The sequence below is a fragment of the Peromyscus maniculatus genome, chromosome 2 (genome assembly GCF_049852395.1).
Source record: "Peromyscus maniculatus bairdii isolate BWxNUB_F1_BW_parent chromosome 2, HU_Pman_BW_mat_3.1, whole genome shotgun sequence".
NCBI lineage: Eukaryota > Metazoa > Chordata > Mammalia > Rodentia > Cricetidae > Peromyscus > Peromyscus maniculatus.
Window position 1 is genome coordinate 95,565,723 of NC_134853.1, and position 16,789 is coordinate 95,582,511.

Below are 16,789 nucleotides of genomic sequence, written 5' to 3' on the forward strand. Positions count from 1 at the left end.
CTGTTATTTTTTAAACTAGATCTGTTCCTTGACTTTTTTTCTTTTTAAGACAAGGTCTTACTATGTACCTCCAGCTGACCTGTAACCAGGCTGGCCTTGAACTCACCTACCAAGTGCTGAGAGAATAGACTTGTGCCTATGATCAATGCTCAGCAACTTTTGAATTCTTTCTTTCTTTCCCCCCTCCTTCTCCCACCCCCCACCCCCTGCCCGCGCCCCGACAGGGATTCTCTGTAAAAATCAGTCAGTCACCCTGGCTCCGAGACCCGAATCCAGAGTCTAGGCAGGCTTGTGGAGCGGGTAGTATCTCAGGTCCAGACCTGTGGGAACCCAGGGACTGCTTCGGGAAGAGATCTGTGCACCTGTTCCTTCTGCTTTTCCACTGTTTTGCTCTTTGGGGAAAGGACAGACGCGCCTGTCCCCAGGGCAAAAGGAAAGACACTAGAGGGACGTGGGACTGAGCAGGGAGCGGAAGTCTGAGCTCCTAGGTAGGTGCTGGGTACCTTTAAACAGTTTAGAAGCCCACGTGACCCGGAGAGCGCCCGGCCCCGCGGTCACGTGAGGGCGCGTGCCCCAGACGCAGGCCGAGCTAGCCTGCGCGGCGGCGGCCTGCGAGCCGGGGAGGGAGGGGAAGCGGCGGAGGGATCCCGCGGCGGCGCCCGGTGCGCGTGCGCAGCGAACAGCTGTCACCTAGTGCGGAACAAGTCTTCCAAAGATCCCAAAAGCCTCCGGGGAGGCCGCGCTTTCCTCTCCTCATCCGGGTGGTGTCCGGGCCTCCGCCCGCGGCGCAGGTAAACCGCTTTCTCGGTCCGGGCGGAGCGGCAGGAGTGGCGGCCTCGGCCGGTGTCGGCAGGGCAGCCGCACGGGCCTGGACGCTCCGCGGTGCACGGCCATCAGCTGGGAGGGAGGCAGGAGGAGGCGGCCGTGACAGCCCATCCTGGCCCTCCGGGTTCGGGAGCTCGCTCGCCGACCTCCGGGGAGCCGAACCCAGGTGCTGCTGCTCCGGACTGCCACGCCTGGGTGGCCTTGGGGCGCCGACCCAGCCGTCTGCGGCCGACACGGGGAAGGCCGGGCCTGTGCGCCCTCCGGGCCTCCCTTGGGTCCGGCTGCCCCGACCCGCGAGGTTAGCAGGTAGCCCGCCCCTCACTCGTGTTTGCTCTTGGCCCCGGCGCGATGACCTTTTCCTCTCCCTTTCCTCCGTCTTGAGGCCATTTCTTTGTGCAGTTCCCGGAGGAGCCATGATGCGGGGTAGACAGTGGGCGCTTAATAAATGCGATTGGCTGTGGCATGGGAGCTGCCAGGCACAGGGCGTGTTGTGCGGTGGGAATGCTGCGGGGAAGGCAGGCGGGCTAGCCCGGGCTGGAACTGGGTGTTCTCTGCTCGGCAGTGATAGCAGCTGGGCTCAGTTCGGATGCTTTCTTCGTAGTGGACCCAGGAGGCAGCCGCCGGCGAGGCTGAGCTGGGCAAGCTCGCGCGTACTGCATTTGGTTAGGTGTTCTCAAAGAAAACTTGGTAAACTTTTTTCTCTTCTTTCTTTCTTTTTTTTTTAAAACTCAGTGCAGTCATTCACACTTGGTAATTTATCCAGCACTGCTTAGAAAGCTTGAGTTAGAATTGCAGTCGGTTCCCGGGAGAGGCTTTTGATAGGCTCGATCCACTTGGGTTGGCACCAATCTTTGCCCTATTTCACCCACTTGAATTTTGCACTTATAAAGGGCGCGCGCTGGGGAGGGGGCGGGGGGAGAAGAGATTCACTGTTTCTATGGCAACGGTTATTAATAGTCTAATTTAAAAGCCTGGTGCTTAACAATTAGTGGCTTTAAAAATTTATTTTTTGGTTTTTTGAGTCAGGGTCTTACTGTGTGTATTCCTGCCCGACCTGGAACTTCTTATGGTAGCTGGCCTGGAGCTCAAGAAGATCCACCTGCCTCTGTGTTCCCAGTGCAGGGATTCCTGGTATTCCCATTTCTGCCCTGCTACTGGCTGTTTACTCTCTACAACTTACGGTTTCAGGCTGGGAATATAGTTCACGTGGTAGGGTGCATGCTTAGCGTTTGAAGACCTTAGGTCTCTAAGATTGGAAACAAAGAAAAAAGTGTTTTTTTTTTTTTAATTTTTTATTTTATTTTTTAAACTATGTAGCGTAATCACTAGTTAAGTTTTCTTGAAGCTTGCTGGCCTAGTAACCTGTCATGCTTTGTTTTGGAATGTATTGCCTAGTTGTTTAAGAATTTTAGGCCCTTCTTCCCATTTTAGTGTTACGAGTTTACACGTAATGTTTACAGTTCTCTACAAAATCGGTAATACAACAAAATTCAACTCAGGCCTGCTTTGTTTTACTAGGAAACTTAATTACTACCCCAGCCCTGCATCCTTTCCCTTTGTCTTGAGACTGTCTCTAGTAGCCCACCTGGGTTGGTGGGTGACCTTGAATTTGTGATCCTCTCGGTCTACTTCCTGATGGTTGGGATTACTTACCATTGTTTGACTCAATGATGGGGATTGAAGTCAAGGCTTCTGTGCCTGGTAGGCAAACACCCTACCAACCTACCTTTCCAGCCCTACTTCCTGTTAGCAGTATTTCTGTTTGTAGTTATGCCCTTGATATTTATTTGTTATTATTTATTAAATGATAAAGTAGGTACTTTCTGTACTGTCATTAAGGTCAATATGTAATGCAGGTCTTTCCTTAAAAATTTTCTTCTTTTATCATATATTAATGTTTGGTGCTCTTCTGTAAGTACCATTATTTATTTATTTTTATTTAAGTATTTTTCATACAATATATTTTGATCATATTTTTCATGTTTTTTTCCCCTGCACCAATTCCTTCCAGATCTCTCCACCCCTCTACATCATATTCTGTCTTTCAACCCCCACCCCCAAACCAACCAACTAACCAACCAAAAATCAAAACAAAAAAATAAAACAAAACATTCCCAAATAAAACAAAAGTACACATACTGGGGGTGGGGGGTGGGTGGGGAAGGAAGAGAGAGAGATCCTTTTTTATCATGGCCAACTACTTCTGGGCCTGAGACCTGCCCTAGAGTGTGGTTGATATATCCAGTGACACTCCATTGCAGAAAACTGACTTTGATTTCTCAGGAGGTATCCACTGCAAATAGCTTCTTGCTTAGGGGTGGGACTCTATGTCGACTTATCCCTCTCAGTGCTGGTACCTCATCTAGCTTGAACTTATAGAGGTCTTACGTGTGGTCCCACAGTCTGCATGAGTTCATATATGTCATTTCCGTTGTGCCTGGCTCTGCCTTTACAGTCTTTCTACCTTCTGCGTAGATCCTTGAGACTTGGGGATGGAGGAGTTTGATGAAGATATTTCATTTAGACCCTGAGTCTTTCAAGTCTCATTCTCTGCGCATTGTCCAGTTGTGAGTCTCTGTGTTAATTACTGCCCACTGCAAGAAACATCTCTGATGAGGGTTGTGTGGAGTACTGATTTATAGGTATAGCAATATGCCATTAGCAGTCATTTTATTGCAATGTTCTTTTAGCAGAATAGCAGTAGATGTTCTCCTATGTCCATGACCTACTTCAAGTGCTTGGTCACTTAAGCAGTGTCACATATGGGTTACATCTCATGGTAAGTCGAATAAAAAAATGTGGTTGGTTACTCCAATAACACTAGTATACCCTGCAGGCAGGTCATTGTTGTAGGTTACAGGATTTGTAGATGGGTGATGCTGATTAACTTTCTTCTCTGGTAGCATGCCAAGTAACTTATAGCACCATGAATGCTAGTCAGCTGGGGTAAAGCTTCTATTTGGATACCAGCTCAAATTCTATGTGTTTGATGTTGATGACATGAGTAGATGGTGTCTTCAGCATTAGGATCTTTTTTTTTTTTTTTTTTTTTTTTTTTTTGGTTTTTTCGAGACAGGGTTTCTCTGTGTAGCTTTGCGCCTTTCCTGGAGCTCACTTGGTAGTCCAGGCTGGCCTCGAACTCACAGAGATCCGCCTGCCTCTGCCTCCCAAGTGCTGGGATTAAAGGCGTGCGCCACCACGCCCGGCCCCAGCATTAGGATCTTACCATCAGGTTGTGTTGAGTAATCCATAGCTTTTGCAAAGCTTGTAATTTTTTTTAAAAAATTATTTATTTTTATTTTATGTGCATTGGTGTTTTGTCTGCATGTATGTCAGTGTGAGGGTGTCAGATCTTGGAGTTACAGACAGTTGTGAGCTGCCATGTGGGTGTTGGAAATTTAACCCGGGTCCTCTTTAAGAGCAGTTAGTGAGTGCTCTTAACCTCTGAGCCATCTCTCCAGCCCTTAGCCTGTGAGGCCCATTTGGCTATTGACTCAAAAAGATGTAACCCATTCCCAGCACTGGGGTTTGTGGCATACGATGTGTAGTTGGTGTATTGTTTCCCCATTTTATGATGATTCCATTTAGATTACTTTCATAGATATATATTTTTAGGAAACTTATAAAGTAATAGGTTTCCATATGTTTTTTTAAAAGGCCTTCAGTGTTTTCTCCCCATATTACCTCTTTTTTTTTTTTTTTTTTTTTTTTTTTGGTTTTTCGAGACAGGGTTTCTCTGTGTAGCTTTGCGCCTTTCCTGGAACTCACTTTGGAGACCAGGCTGGCCTCGAACTCACGGAAATCCGCCTGCCTCTGCCTCCCGAGTGCTGGGATTAAAGGCGTGCGCCACCACCGCCCGGCCATATTACCTCTTTTATCCTGCCTTTCTATTTCCCTGCTCATTTGATCTTCCTGTTCTATCTTCCCCGTTATCTCTCTATAACACTATGTTTCATTGTTAACAACTGAGTAATATTCCATCGTGTAAATGTACCACATTTTCATTATCCATTCTAATAGTTTATTAGCATCTAGGCTGTTTCCAGTTTCTGTCTATTATGTATAGAACAGCAAGGAACATGGATGAGCAAGTATCTCTTTAAATAGAGTCCTTTGGGTATATGCAAGGAGGTAGTACCATCCCTGATTTCAAGTTATATTACAGAGCTATAGTAATAATAACAACATGATATTGCTATAAAAACAGACATGTCGCTCAATGGAATAGAATTGAATATCCAGACATGATTCCACATCCCTGTGGACAGACAACTGAATTTATATAATGAAGCCAGAAATACACACTGGAGAAAAGAAAACATCTTTAAACATGGTGCTGGTCAGACTGCTTGTAGAAGAATGAAAACATCCATATATATTTTCCCAAACAAAACTCAACTCTAAATGGGTTCAGGACCTCACCAGAAGACCAGGTACCCTGAATATGATATGTAAAGTCAGGGATACCTGAACTCATTGGCACAGGGAAGGGTTTTCTGAACAGAACACTGATGGCACAGCCTCTGCGATCAACAGTTAGTGCACAGAGCCTCATGAAACTGAAGAGCTTCTGTATGGCAGAGGATACTATCGTTTGGGCAAAGTGGCAGGCTACAGAAGGGGAAATGATCATCACCAGTTATACATATAATAGAGTGTTAGTGTCTAGAATGTACAAAGACCCAAGAAAAGTGAAAGTACAGGAAAAAAAAGAATTAAAAATGGGATACAGAACTAGGTGGAGAATTATTAAAAACAAAACACTAATATCTGAGAAATACTTAAAGAAATGCTCAATATCTTTAGTTATAAGGGAAATGTAAATTCAAACTACTTGGGTATTTAATCTTAATGCATTCAGAGTAGCTAACATTAGTAAAACTACAGCACATGTTTCTAGGGAAAGGATTATTCATTGCTGGTGGGAGTGCAGACTGGAACAGTCAGCATGGAATTAAGAGTGGAGGTTCCTTAGGAAGCCTACCTCAAGATTCAGCTGTCTATTTTTGGGGGGGACAGGTCTCACTTTGTAGTTCTGGTTGGCCTGGAACTCACTGTGTACACCAGGCTGGCCTGGATCCCCAGAGAACTGCCTGCGTCTGCCTTCAGGGTGCTGGCGCTGAAGGCTTGTGCCACTATTCCTTTCTCTCTCCGCTGTTTCTCATCTGAATTTCTTAGGAGGTATTGTATAAAGGCATTGTTTTGTTTTTATTTTTGCAGTACTGGGGATAGAACCTAGGACCTTATACTTACAATTGTATTTTTGTTTTTGCCACCATAGAGAATGTTTTGAGTCCTAAAATATAAATTTAAAATTCTAGTGTTAAAAGAAACAAAATAACAGCAACAGTTATTTTGTTTGGACAGGGAGCTGACACATAATTCATGATGTCCTTCAGGTATAAGGTTTAATTAAAATGAGACAGACTCAATGCCATAGCTCATTTTATTTTTCAATCCCCTAACTTCCCAAGTTTCTCTATACACTTCTCTCTCTGCTCCTTGGAATTAACTGAGACACTGCAAAGACATTGCTTTTCATATTCCATGCTAGCTGGGTCTAATCCCATCCACGAAGTCTGAATAAGCCCTTTAAGAAGTTTATCCCCCTTGCTCCACCTTCTAGCCTTTCTTCGTTGTAGAACCAGGCTGTAGTTTTAGCCTGTAGTTTGTAAAGCTTTGATCGGCCCATCATTTCTCATTACACCCACCTGTTTCCTAGTTCTAAGAATGGGTTTGATACATTGTTCTTACTCCTTTTGACGTCAGTGCTCCTCTGTTTTATTCAATTTAATCCCTTCCCCCCTTTCTGAAATCTCTGCTAGAATTGAGGGTTTGTTGATTGCACACTCCTGGCCTGTAATCTCAGTGATGGGGTGGTAGAGGCATGAGGAATCAGGAGTTACAGGTCAAATCAGACTTAACTCAAGGCCTGCCTGGGCTACATAGCAGAGACCCTGTCACAAAAACAAAATAAAAGAGGCAAACAGCTCAGTTGGAGTTGATGTCTCTTCAAGTCAATTTCTCTTTAACTCTGCTCATTTGCCATAAAGTAGGTCTGTTAAAGTCTTAAACAATCATTCTGTTTTCTTCCTTCCTCGTAGCCATTGATAGTGGTTATTTACTTGTGGTAATGAAGTTGTTGGTAAATTGTTCCTTTGTGTGCATTTTCTAAATTTTCTTCTGTGAATCATTGGTTGCACTTGTGAACAGGAGAAAAGATTTAAAATGCATAAAATAATAAATAGTTTATAAATAGATTTTAATGTACTTAATAATAGACATAATAAAATGCATGCCTTTTAGAAACTATAGGAAATAGAAGGAGGAAAAAGCAAAGCCCCCAGAGCTGATTGTGATGGGTGGTGGTCTCCTGCTGTAATCTCAGCACTTGGCTGGTTAAATCAGTAGAATCTCAAGTTCAGTGTGATGAGGTCTATGTAGCCAGACATTGTCACAGGGTAGGGGATTGAAGGAATTACCACTATTGCTTTGTTTTTTTAATTAAAAAAAAAAGATTTATTTTTATGTGCATTGGTGTTTTACCTGCATGTATGTCTGTAGGGTGTCAGATCCCCTGGAAGTGGAGTTATAGTCATGAGCTTCCATGTGGGTACTGGGAATTGAACCTAGGTTCTCTGTAAGAGCAGTCAGTATTCTTAACTACTGAGCCATCATTCCATCCCCCAGTATTACTTTTTTGTTTGTTTGTTAAATTTTCTTGTTATAGCCTTTACTTTTAATAACTTAGATGAGATTTTAGTATAGTCTTAAAACAATTGAAAATTTTCTTTTTATTCTTATGTCTTTCAGAGAGTTTTAGGGTATAGTTTTATGAGATTACTATTGGTTGTTTACATGAAAATTTTTGATATTGAAATTAAACTAATTCTTATCTCTAAGAGTGAAGTATGTGCCAAATAACTCCTTTTCTGATGAATGTGTTGATTAATGTTTTTGACATTTTGGAGTACCGAAATTGTGCTTGGCTAACAGCCCATTATTTGTTCTATTTATTTTTGCTGGGTGGTATATTCTACATACATTAAAAAAAAAAGAGTAATATGTGCAACGTGTTAAAGCACTTATTAGATTGTGGGATGCTGTTGACGCAAAAAACACAGCTTTCATCTTAAAGGGAACAAGAGATAGTTTATTCTGGAGCCATTTTGAGTGACATGGCCTGAGAACACAGATTTAGGTTACCCCAAATTCTGTATTCCAATGTGGAAGCGATTTGGGACAGGGTCTTATGTTTCTGTGTGACCGAGGTTACTGTGGCACTCATAGAGCCCATTAACCATGTAGCCTCCAACTCATAGTGATCCTTTTGCCTAAGTCACCAGAGTAGGCAGGTTTACAGGCCTGGCTCTTTTCTTTTTCTCTGTTTTTTCAAAGACAGGGTCTTATTGACTATACTGGTCTTAAACTCTATGTAGCTCAGACTTATCTTGAACTTGTGATTTTTCCTGCCTCAGTCTCCGTAGTGCAGGAAATATGGGTATGCGCCACCATACTTGGACCCCTCTCCTTTGTTCTGTATTTTCAGGCATGGTTTTGTTCTACAGCTCCAGCTGGTCTTGAATTGATGATCTTACTGCCTCAGCTGAGTGTTAGAATTTTAGGTGTTGGAATTATTGCTAATGCCCATAGCTACTCCCTCCTGCCCGCATGTTGGGACTCAAGTCTCTTGCATGCTAGGCAGATATCTTACCATTGAGCTATATCTGCAGCCACAGTTCAGAAATGTTGACTTAACGTTCCTTTTCATTTTCGTCATGAAATATTCTCCAGAATATACCAAATAAGCAATCTAATTGCATTTCACTGCCCACCATATATATAAGCCTCGATTTTTGTCTTGCCTAGATTTGGGTAAATCGCCTCTTTGGTGCTCTCCCTCCTTCATCATCTCTTTCCTTCTTTCTTTTTTCTTATACAGCAACAAGAAATCAAAATGTGAGCGAGAACAACTTTCTACTCCAGTTTCCCCAGAATAGGTAACCTTAGAGAGCTATTATCTCTTTGAATGGTGTGAAAAAGTGTTTAAGTTCCAGGAACTGGAGAGGTTAAGGTGAAAGGAGTCCAAAATTATTTCCTGGCATACTAAGTTAAACTCCAAATTCCTTTTTCTAGTCTTTTCTTTCTCACTCTTCTCTGTCTTGTTTTCAATATTTGCCTCCTTACTATCTCTTAAAGAACAGAGCCTAAGGAGATTCCTTCCTTGCCTGAAATAGTCTTCCAGATATATATCTGTTTATTTCTCTCCTTCAGGCATCTACTGGATTTTATTTGTCTGACACGCCTTCTTTTACCTATTTTGAAACAGGAACTCTCCCTGTTGGTGCTGCACTTCTTAGTACTTACTTACTATTGTAAGTCAGAACTCGTGAAAGGCAGCTTTGTCTGCAGGGACTGGCTGATTAGAATTTCAATACTGTAGAGAGGTTGGAATGTTGCAGGCCCAGAGGGTAGCTACCTTATTGTGGATTACTTACCTTATCTTAGACCAGTTTTAGTCATCTGCACCTTGTAGCCACTACCTTCTCCTGTTTGTGCCAGAACTAACATCTTGTGACTAATAAATAAAAACCTTTTGTAATCTATTAACTTAGCTTTCACCAACCAAATGGTAAGAGTGTCATCAAATAGCCTTTAGGGCCTATAGAAAAGCTTCCCTCATCTTGTTGCAACTACCTCTGTGATGTACACAACAATCGATTTTAAACTTGCCTTGATTTATAATTCTTGGTTCTGTAAAACTATAAAACTCCATAAGACTGCTTCTATGTTGGAACATGGAATTTAGGGTAACCTAAATCTATGTTTCCTGGGCCACAGTCACTCAAAATTGCTTCAGAATAAACTATCTCTTATTCCCTTTGAGATGAAAGCTGGGTTGGGTGGGCGGTGGTGGCCCACACCTTTAATCCCAGCAGCTGTGAGCTAGAAGCTAGAGCCAGGCGGATTTCTGTGAGTTTGAGGCCAGCCTGGTCTACACAGCAAGATCCAGGACAGGCACCAAAACTACACAGAGAAACCCTGTCTCGAAAACAAACAAACAAACAAAAAAGATGAAAGCTGCTTTTTTTTCCCTCTTAAGATGAGATTTGCATTTTTTTTTTTTTTTGCATTAATGCTATTTACGTATTGTCTGTGTTATTCCATTAGTGCCAGGACTGTTTCGTCCTGAATGCCTGTGGAACTAAAGTCAGGAATTCAGTCACTGTTCGTTGTATTGTTAGCTGCATTTCCCATTTCAATGACTGCTTCCTCTGCTCAAATACTAAGGCTGCTCCTGTACTTTGGCCAGAAGAAAAGTAATGTTTCATTTCATGTAACAAGTTTGTTTTGACACAGATAGTTTGTGGGCTACTTAGAGTTTTCTGCTGTTATTATTATTATTATTATTATTATTATTTGCTAGTGAAGCATATTAGTCTTGCTTGTTGTTTTGCTGTTTGTTTTTGAGACAGGAGTCCATAGCTGCCTCACCTAGAGTTCGGTATGTAGGACAGGCTGACTTTTGACTTGTGAAAATCCTCTGGCCTTTGCCTCTCAAGTACCAAGATTATAGGTGTGTTCCATCATGCTTGACTAATCTGTTTTCTGAGTAACTTTTCCTTTGTTTAGGATAATTGTTTTCCTTCTCCCAAACAAATCATTTTATGTAAAGACTTTTTAATATTTGATACTTTTTTTCTGTTTTATTTCATTTCTGATTTATTTCATTTGTGTATATATAGTCTACATGTATATAGATGATATATGTACCACATACATTTCTATAGATGGTTGTTAGTCAGTATGCTGGGAATTGAACCAGGTCCTATGTAAGAATAGTAAGTGCTCTTAACTTCTGAGCCTTCTCTCCAGCCCCCTGATATTTCCAGCATGCCTTTCTTTTCAGGGCTTGATAGCTTGCTCAATGGCTAGTGGGAAGTGGCAGCTCAGGAGAGGCCGCTGCTGTATATAGTATGGGTGTTGACAAGGAGATGGAGCAGAGGGTGGCCTATTGAGCCCTATATTGGACAGTCCTTTATTCCCAAAAGTAGGAAACAGACAGAGGCTGCTTCAAGGGGAGGAATATTTGAAGTCACAAAGAGCTTAACTTTTTTGAGAAGCTTAGGGTAAGTACTGTTAGAGGGTAAAAAGTACAGTTGGCTTTCTATAGTTGAGATTTTTGGATCAATGAATTGAAGCAATCAAGGGTTTTCAAAAACTTGTATCTGGTTAAAGATGTAGCTTAGTTGGTAAGAGTACTTGCCCAGAGGCTTTGTGTATGATTCCCAGTACTACCTAAGCCTTGTGTGCATATGCCTTTAATCCTACAATGTGGGAGGTATAGGCATATGGATCAGAAGTTCAAGGTCATTCTCCACTACATAACAAGTTCAAGGGCAGTCAGGGTTATATCAGAGGTCTCAAAAAGAAAAATTGTATCAGCATAAGTTTATTCTTCATGCTTGATACTTTTAGATTAACTTGACACAAGCTAAAGTCATCTGAGAGGAGAGAGCCTCAATTAAGAAAATGCCTCCATAAGATCAGCTGTATACAAGCCAGGAGGGCATTTTCTTAATTAGTGATTGGTGGAGGATGGCCCAGCCCATTGGGAATGTTGTCATCCCTAGGCTGGTTGTCTTGAGTTCTGTAAGAAAGCAGGCTGAGCTCCTCCATGGCTTATGCATTAGCTTCTGCCTCCAGGTTCCTGCCCTGTTTGAAATCCTATCCTGACCTCCTTTGATGATAAACTGTGATGTAGAAGTGTAAGCCAAATAAATCCTTTCCTCCCCAAGTTGCTTTGGTCATGGTGTTTAATCACAACAGTACTAATCCTGAGTGAGATATACTCTAAAAATATAACATCTATTATTGCCTTAACCTTTACATTGTATTAGATAGTATAAGTAACCTGGAAATGATTTAAAGAAGAAAAAAGATATGTGTAGATTTTGTGTAAGCAGTAAGCCATTTTACATAAAGGATTTAAATATCCTTGAATTATGATTTCCTGGTGGGGAGAGTCCAATATCCTATGAAGTCCATGATTATTTTGCAAGGACTTCTAAAGAATTATGAGTTTGCTATATAGAATGAGAGTCTTTTAAGAATATGCTTTTTTGTGATATATGTGTGTGTGTGTGTGTGTGTGTGTGTGTGTGTGTTGTTTGTAGGAGTTTGTGTGACTGTGCAAAGAACGGGACCAGATAGGAGGACATCAGGTGTCTTGTGGTATCATGTTCCACCTTATTCCCTTGAGACAGGATCTCTTAGCTGAACCTTGAGTTAGGCTGGCAGCCAGCAAATCCCAGTGATCCTTCTGTCCCTGCTTCCTCCCACAGTGCTGGGGTTATAAAACATGACCATGCTTGGCTTTTAACATGGATGCTAGAGTTTGAATTCAGGACTTCATTTTTGCATACACAATAAATGTTCTTATCAACTGAGTGAGCTCCTTTAGTGCCCCATTCCTGTTTTCTGTCCTCAGCACCTTAGCCTAGTTTCTGGTGGTTTTGCCATGTGTTTGGTTTATAAATTATTATAGAAAAGCGTGTTTTAAAAAGCTGGAAGCATACTTAGGTTTGTGCTAGGGATGTTGAACATCTTCCGTGCGGTATATACCCTGGGCCTTTATATATGTGCATGCGTGAGTGAGATAGTGGAACTTGTACAACTGTGATAGACGGTACTTCTAGAAAATTCAGTTTTACTTGGAAAGGTTTCATGGAAGTCAGCAGTACCATCTGGCCAGTGATTCAGTACCCAGAATAGGAGCATGTCGGGAAGCCACCCGAGGCCTCTTTTTCTGGGACTCTAGGAAAAGATGTGAAAGTCTCAGAGGCGAGAAGGCGTGGTCAATAACTAAAGAGGAGTTCCTTTTCCTTTGGTAGACACTTACATGCTATGTTGGTGAAGGTCACTGATTAAACACAACTTCAGTAATTTATTGTTAATGGTCACATTTTCTCTGCAGAGACGTCTGAAACCATCATGGAGGTGGTAGAGGTGGAGAGTCCCCTGAATCCCAGCTGCAAGATAATGACCTTCAGACCTTCCATGGAGGAGTTCCGGGAGTTCAACAAATATCTCGCATACATGGAGTCTAAAGGAGCCCACCGAGCAGGTCTTGCAAAGGTGATTATACTCAGACTTGTCACTGAAAAGTATCATTTGACTTCTAAGTTATGGTCTTAGTTTTTGTTGTTGTTATTGTTGTTCATTTCTTTCAATGGAATGTGTCTGCTTGTTAATCCACCTGGAACACTTACGTTTCTTAAAGAATATTTATCTTACTTTTTGCATATTTTAATCTAGGCTATGTTCTGTGGTAGTTTCTTCTTCCTATCTTCCTCCTCCCACTCCTTCTTGTCTTTTTTTATTTTTTAAATCAAGGTTTCCAGAGGTTGTGAGTATATCAGTTTCCATCCATTTCTCATAGAAGGCATCTATTAACTTGAAGGTTAAGGTGATTCCCCCCTCTGTGTTCCTTTCCTTGCTTCTACTTTTTCTTTTTACCTGTTTTAGTCTATCTTGAATTACGGCCATCTTCTCACTTCAGCCTCCTGAATGCTGGGATGATAGGCCTTACCAACCATACCTGTCTCACTTTAAAACAACAATGACAAAAATTTGTGGGAGTATAACTTACGTGAGATACAGTGCCCTCATTTATAGTTTGTAATTCAATGTTTTTGTTTGTTTATTCACTTTAGTTGTGTAGTGGTCACCACTAATAAATTCTCTATCATCATCTCATATAGAAACTATATATTTTAAATAGTCATTTTCAGTTTCCTGGAATCACTGCCACCTTAGGCAATCACAGTCTGCATTCTTTATCAAGTAGCCTTTTGATGTATTTTTGAAAAAACTCAAATTGTATGTGGTGTGGGTGTATGGTGTGTGGGAGTGTGCATATGCCACAACCCATCGATGGAGGCCAGAGGACAACTTTAGAGTTGGCTTGCTACTTCTACTTTGATGTAGGTTCTAGGGATCAATCTTGATTGTCAGGCTTTTGTGTCACGTATGTTTACCACTGAGCTATATCTCCAAACCATAGCTATTTGTTTGTTCAAGTGTGAAGTACCTGTTATGTACCAGAATGTGTTGGTAGAGGGCATGCAGATAAAGTGGACCAAATCTTTGCTTCTGTGACGCTTCTATTTTAGAGATAAAATATTAGGGTGAAAGAATCCTGGCTGGGTACATGGCTCAGTAGGTAAAACATTTGCTATCCAAGTTGTGAGGACCTAAATTCAGTCCCCATAATCCAGTAGCATGTCTGTTGTAATCCCAACCCTCCAGTGGCAAATAAAGACAGGAACATCCTCAAGCTTGTGAGCCAGCTAGCCTGGCGTAGAAGGTGATAAAGAGACCCCATGTCCAAAGAGTTGGAGGTAGGAGTGAGGACATACACCCTAGACTGTCTTTTGACCTCTACTCATGCACTTGTGTGTGTAGGCTTGCCTCCCATAGAAGCTACAAAAGGCTTTGGATCACTTGACATGGTTAAAGGTATTATCAGCCACACAGTATGGGTCCTAGGATCTCAATTCTGATCATCATGATTGAGTAGCAAGTGCTCTTAGTGATCTATTTCTGTAGCTCACCCCTGTTGTTGGTTGTTGTCACTTTTTTTTCTTTTTGGCTCTTTTGGGGGCCCACCACCCAGCTACCAAATAGATACACACATGGAGTCTTATTCTGTCTTATAAGTGCCCAGCCTTAGCTTGGTTTATTGTTAGCCAGCCTTTCTTAACTTTAATTATCCCATCTACCTTTTGCCTCTGTGTAGATGTAACCAACCGTCTTATTAAATAAGAAACACAGAACCAGTGTAAAAGAGAAAGCCGAGTGGTCAGAGCTCAGAGCTAAAATCTTACTCTTCCTCCTGCGAGCTCCTAGCTTCCCAAAAGAGAGCTATTTCCTGTTTGTCCATATTTTCATAGTCTTTTGTTCTGCCTTCTCATTGGTTGTAAACCCAAACACATGACTGCCTCGTCACTGTCTGTATGTACAGCCCCTTAGGTCTTAAAGGCATATGTCTTCAAAGCTGGCTGTATCCCTAAACACACAGAGATCTATGGGATTAAAGGCGTGCGCCACCACCGCCACACTCTGTCTATGGCTCTAATAGCTCTGACCCCCGGGCAACTTTATTTATTAACATACAATTAAAATCATATTTCAGTACAATTAGAATACCTCCACATTTCCCCTTTTCTATTTTAGTAAAAAGAAAAAAAAGCAAAAGGTTATAACTAACAAAAGAAAAACTATATACAAAAGTACAATAACTATATACAATATATACAAGTAACAAATACCTAAACGATGTCTAGTCCATTTGTATTTGACAAATCAGAGAAAATAATTCTCTTATCTATCCTATTTTGGTAAGTCCAAAATGTATCTAATTCACTTTCTATCCTAATTAATCTTCAACTATAACTAACTAATCTTCAACTATAACTAACTAATCTTCAACTCCCTCAGAGATCCAAGAAGGAAATAATATTAGCTAACAAAAATAAAAACAGGAAGTGCATGCAAGCAACTTCCAAAAAATTTGTGAGTTGACAGAAACAGTCAGCTGCCTGGACAGTCACCTGAGGTTTCTCTACAGTGTTGGGGCATCATCTTCAGCCTACAGGCTTAGCGTATCTGACAGACTCATTTGTGAAGTAGGATGTACATAAGGTCAACACTTCAACCTCACATTGGGTGAGAGCAGTCCATGTACCAGAAACACCTGAATTCCTTCTACTAGTGTCCTGTCATGATTCAGGATTTTAAATTCTTGAAATTGTTGACAGTTTTTGAATTCAGCTGTCCATTCTTCTTGGCTGTGTATATATGGCTTCATCTCAACATCCCCTTCTTCTGCACATCCCTCTATTAAATGCCAGTCAACTATCGAGAGGCGTGAGCTTTCAGCTGCTGTTCCATTGCACAACAGAAGCCATCGGCCCTCTGCCTGTTAAGCTGCCTTCGAAGAAAAGGGCACCGTACCTTTTCCGGATGCGAAGGCCACTTCAGGGATGGGGCCATATTGTCCTGGCCTCAGAAGATGCCTTTTGATAAAGCCATAACCACACTTGTTTTGGCAAGAATCAGTAGTCCTTTCTTTCGTGTTCTGTCTGTCCATTTTTTCCTGTTGATTCGAGGATACTTTGTTGTCCAGTGGCTAACTTTTGCCACAATGAAAGTTGACTCCATATGCAGTTTCTTCAATGCCCATATTTTCTCTGTTGTAGATTGGTACTGCCAGGAGCCGACATGTCTCAAAATAGAAAAATTTTCTAAGTTATTAAAACATTTTAAATGCCATATTCTGTAGATCTCTGAAGGGTTTGAAGATGACCTGTCCAAAACATCTCTGCTCAATTTTTAAAACATATCTAATATGACTACAAGTTCTATTGTAATGTCTAACTACTAACTTTCATTTCTTTATATCCTAATAGTTGATAATAATAACATTCAAGGATCAGAAAATTGCATTACATTGTTAAATGAATGGTATGAATACGATTAAAAATATACATATAGCGTTTTCTAACAATATCAATTTCAAATTTGTATACAATATTAAACAATCCAATCCAATGTAAATTATTTAAAACTAGTAATTGTCTTTTTCTTTTCTTTCTTTCTTCCTTTCTTTTTTTTTTTAAACAAGAACCTTAAATCTAATCTCCTTTGCTTACTTAGCCTTTTTCCTAACTCTTGACAACAACTTGTAACCAACCCCCCTAAACAATGAAAATTATCCCAGACCCAAAACCCATTAGAAAGACCAAAAAACCACCCGCCCCACACCTCTGTGTAGCACAAATCTTAAATGGTCTTTATCGTGGTATTTTATTTGTACTGAAATGTGATTTTAATTGTATGTTAATAAATATAGTTGCCTGGGGGTCAGAGCTATTAGAGCTGTAGCAAGAGTGCGGCAGTG

General features: G+C 41.3%; 1 protein-coding gene across 4 annotated transcripts in view; it reads left to right on the plus strand.

The window, feature by feature from the left end:
- The first annotated feature begins 648 nt into the window (after window positions 1-648).
- Window positions 649-16,789, plus strand: part of Kdm4c (lysine demethylase 4C) — a 209,741-nt gene continuing 193,600 nt past the window's right edge. For 3 of the 4 annotated variants that reach the window (XR_013049167.1, XR_001578650.3, XM_006981402.4), the window contains exons 1-2: window positions 649-791; window positions 12,803-12,963. Coding sequence is in view for 1 of the 4 variants with exons in the window: in XM_006981402.4 (XP_006981464.1) it covers window positions 12,820-12,963 (144 nt within the window). In the remaining 3 variants the exon portion in view is untranslated. The remainder of the gene's footprint in view (window positions 792-12,802; window positions 12,964-16,789) is intronic. The other variant, XM_076564391.1, reaches the window with a different exon arrangement.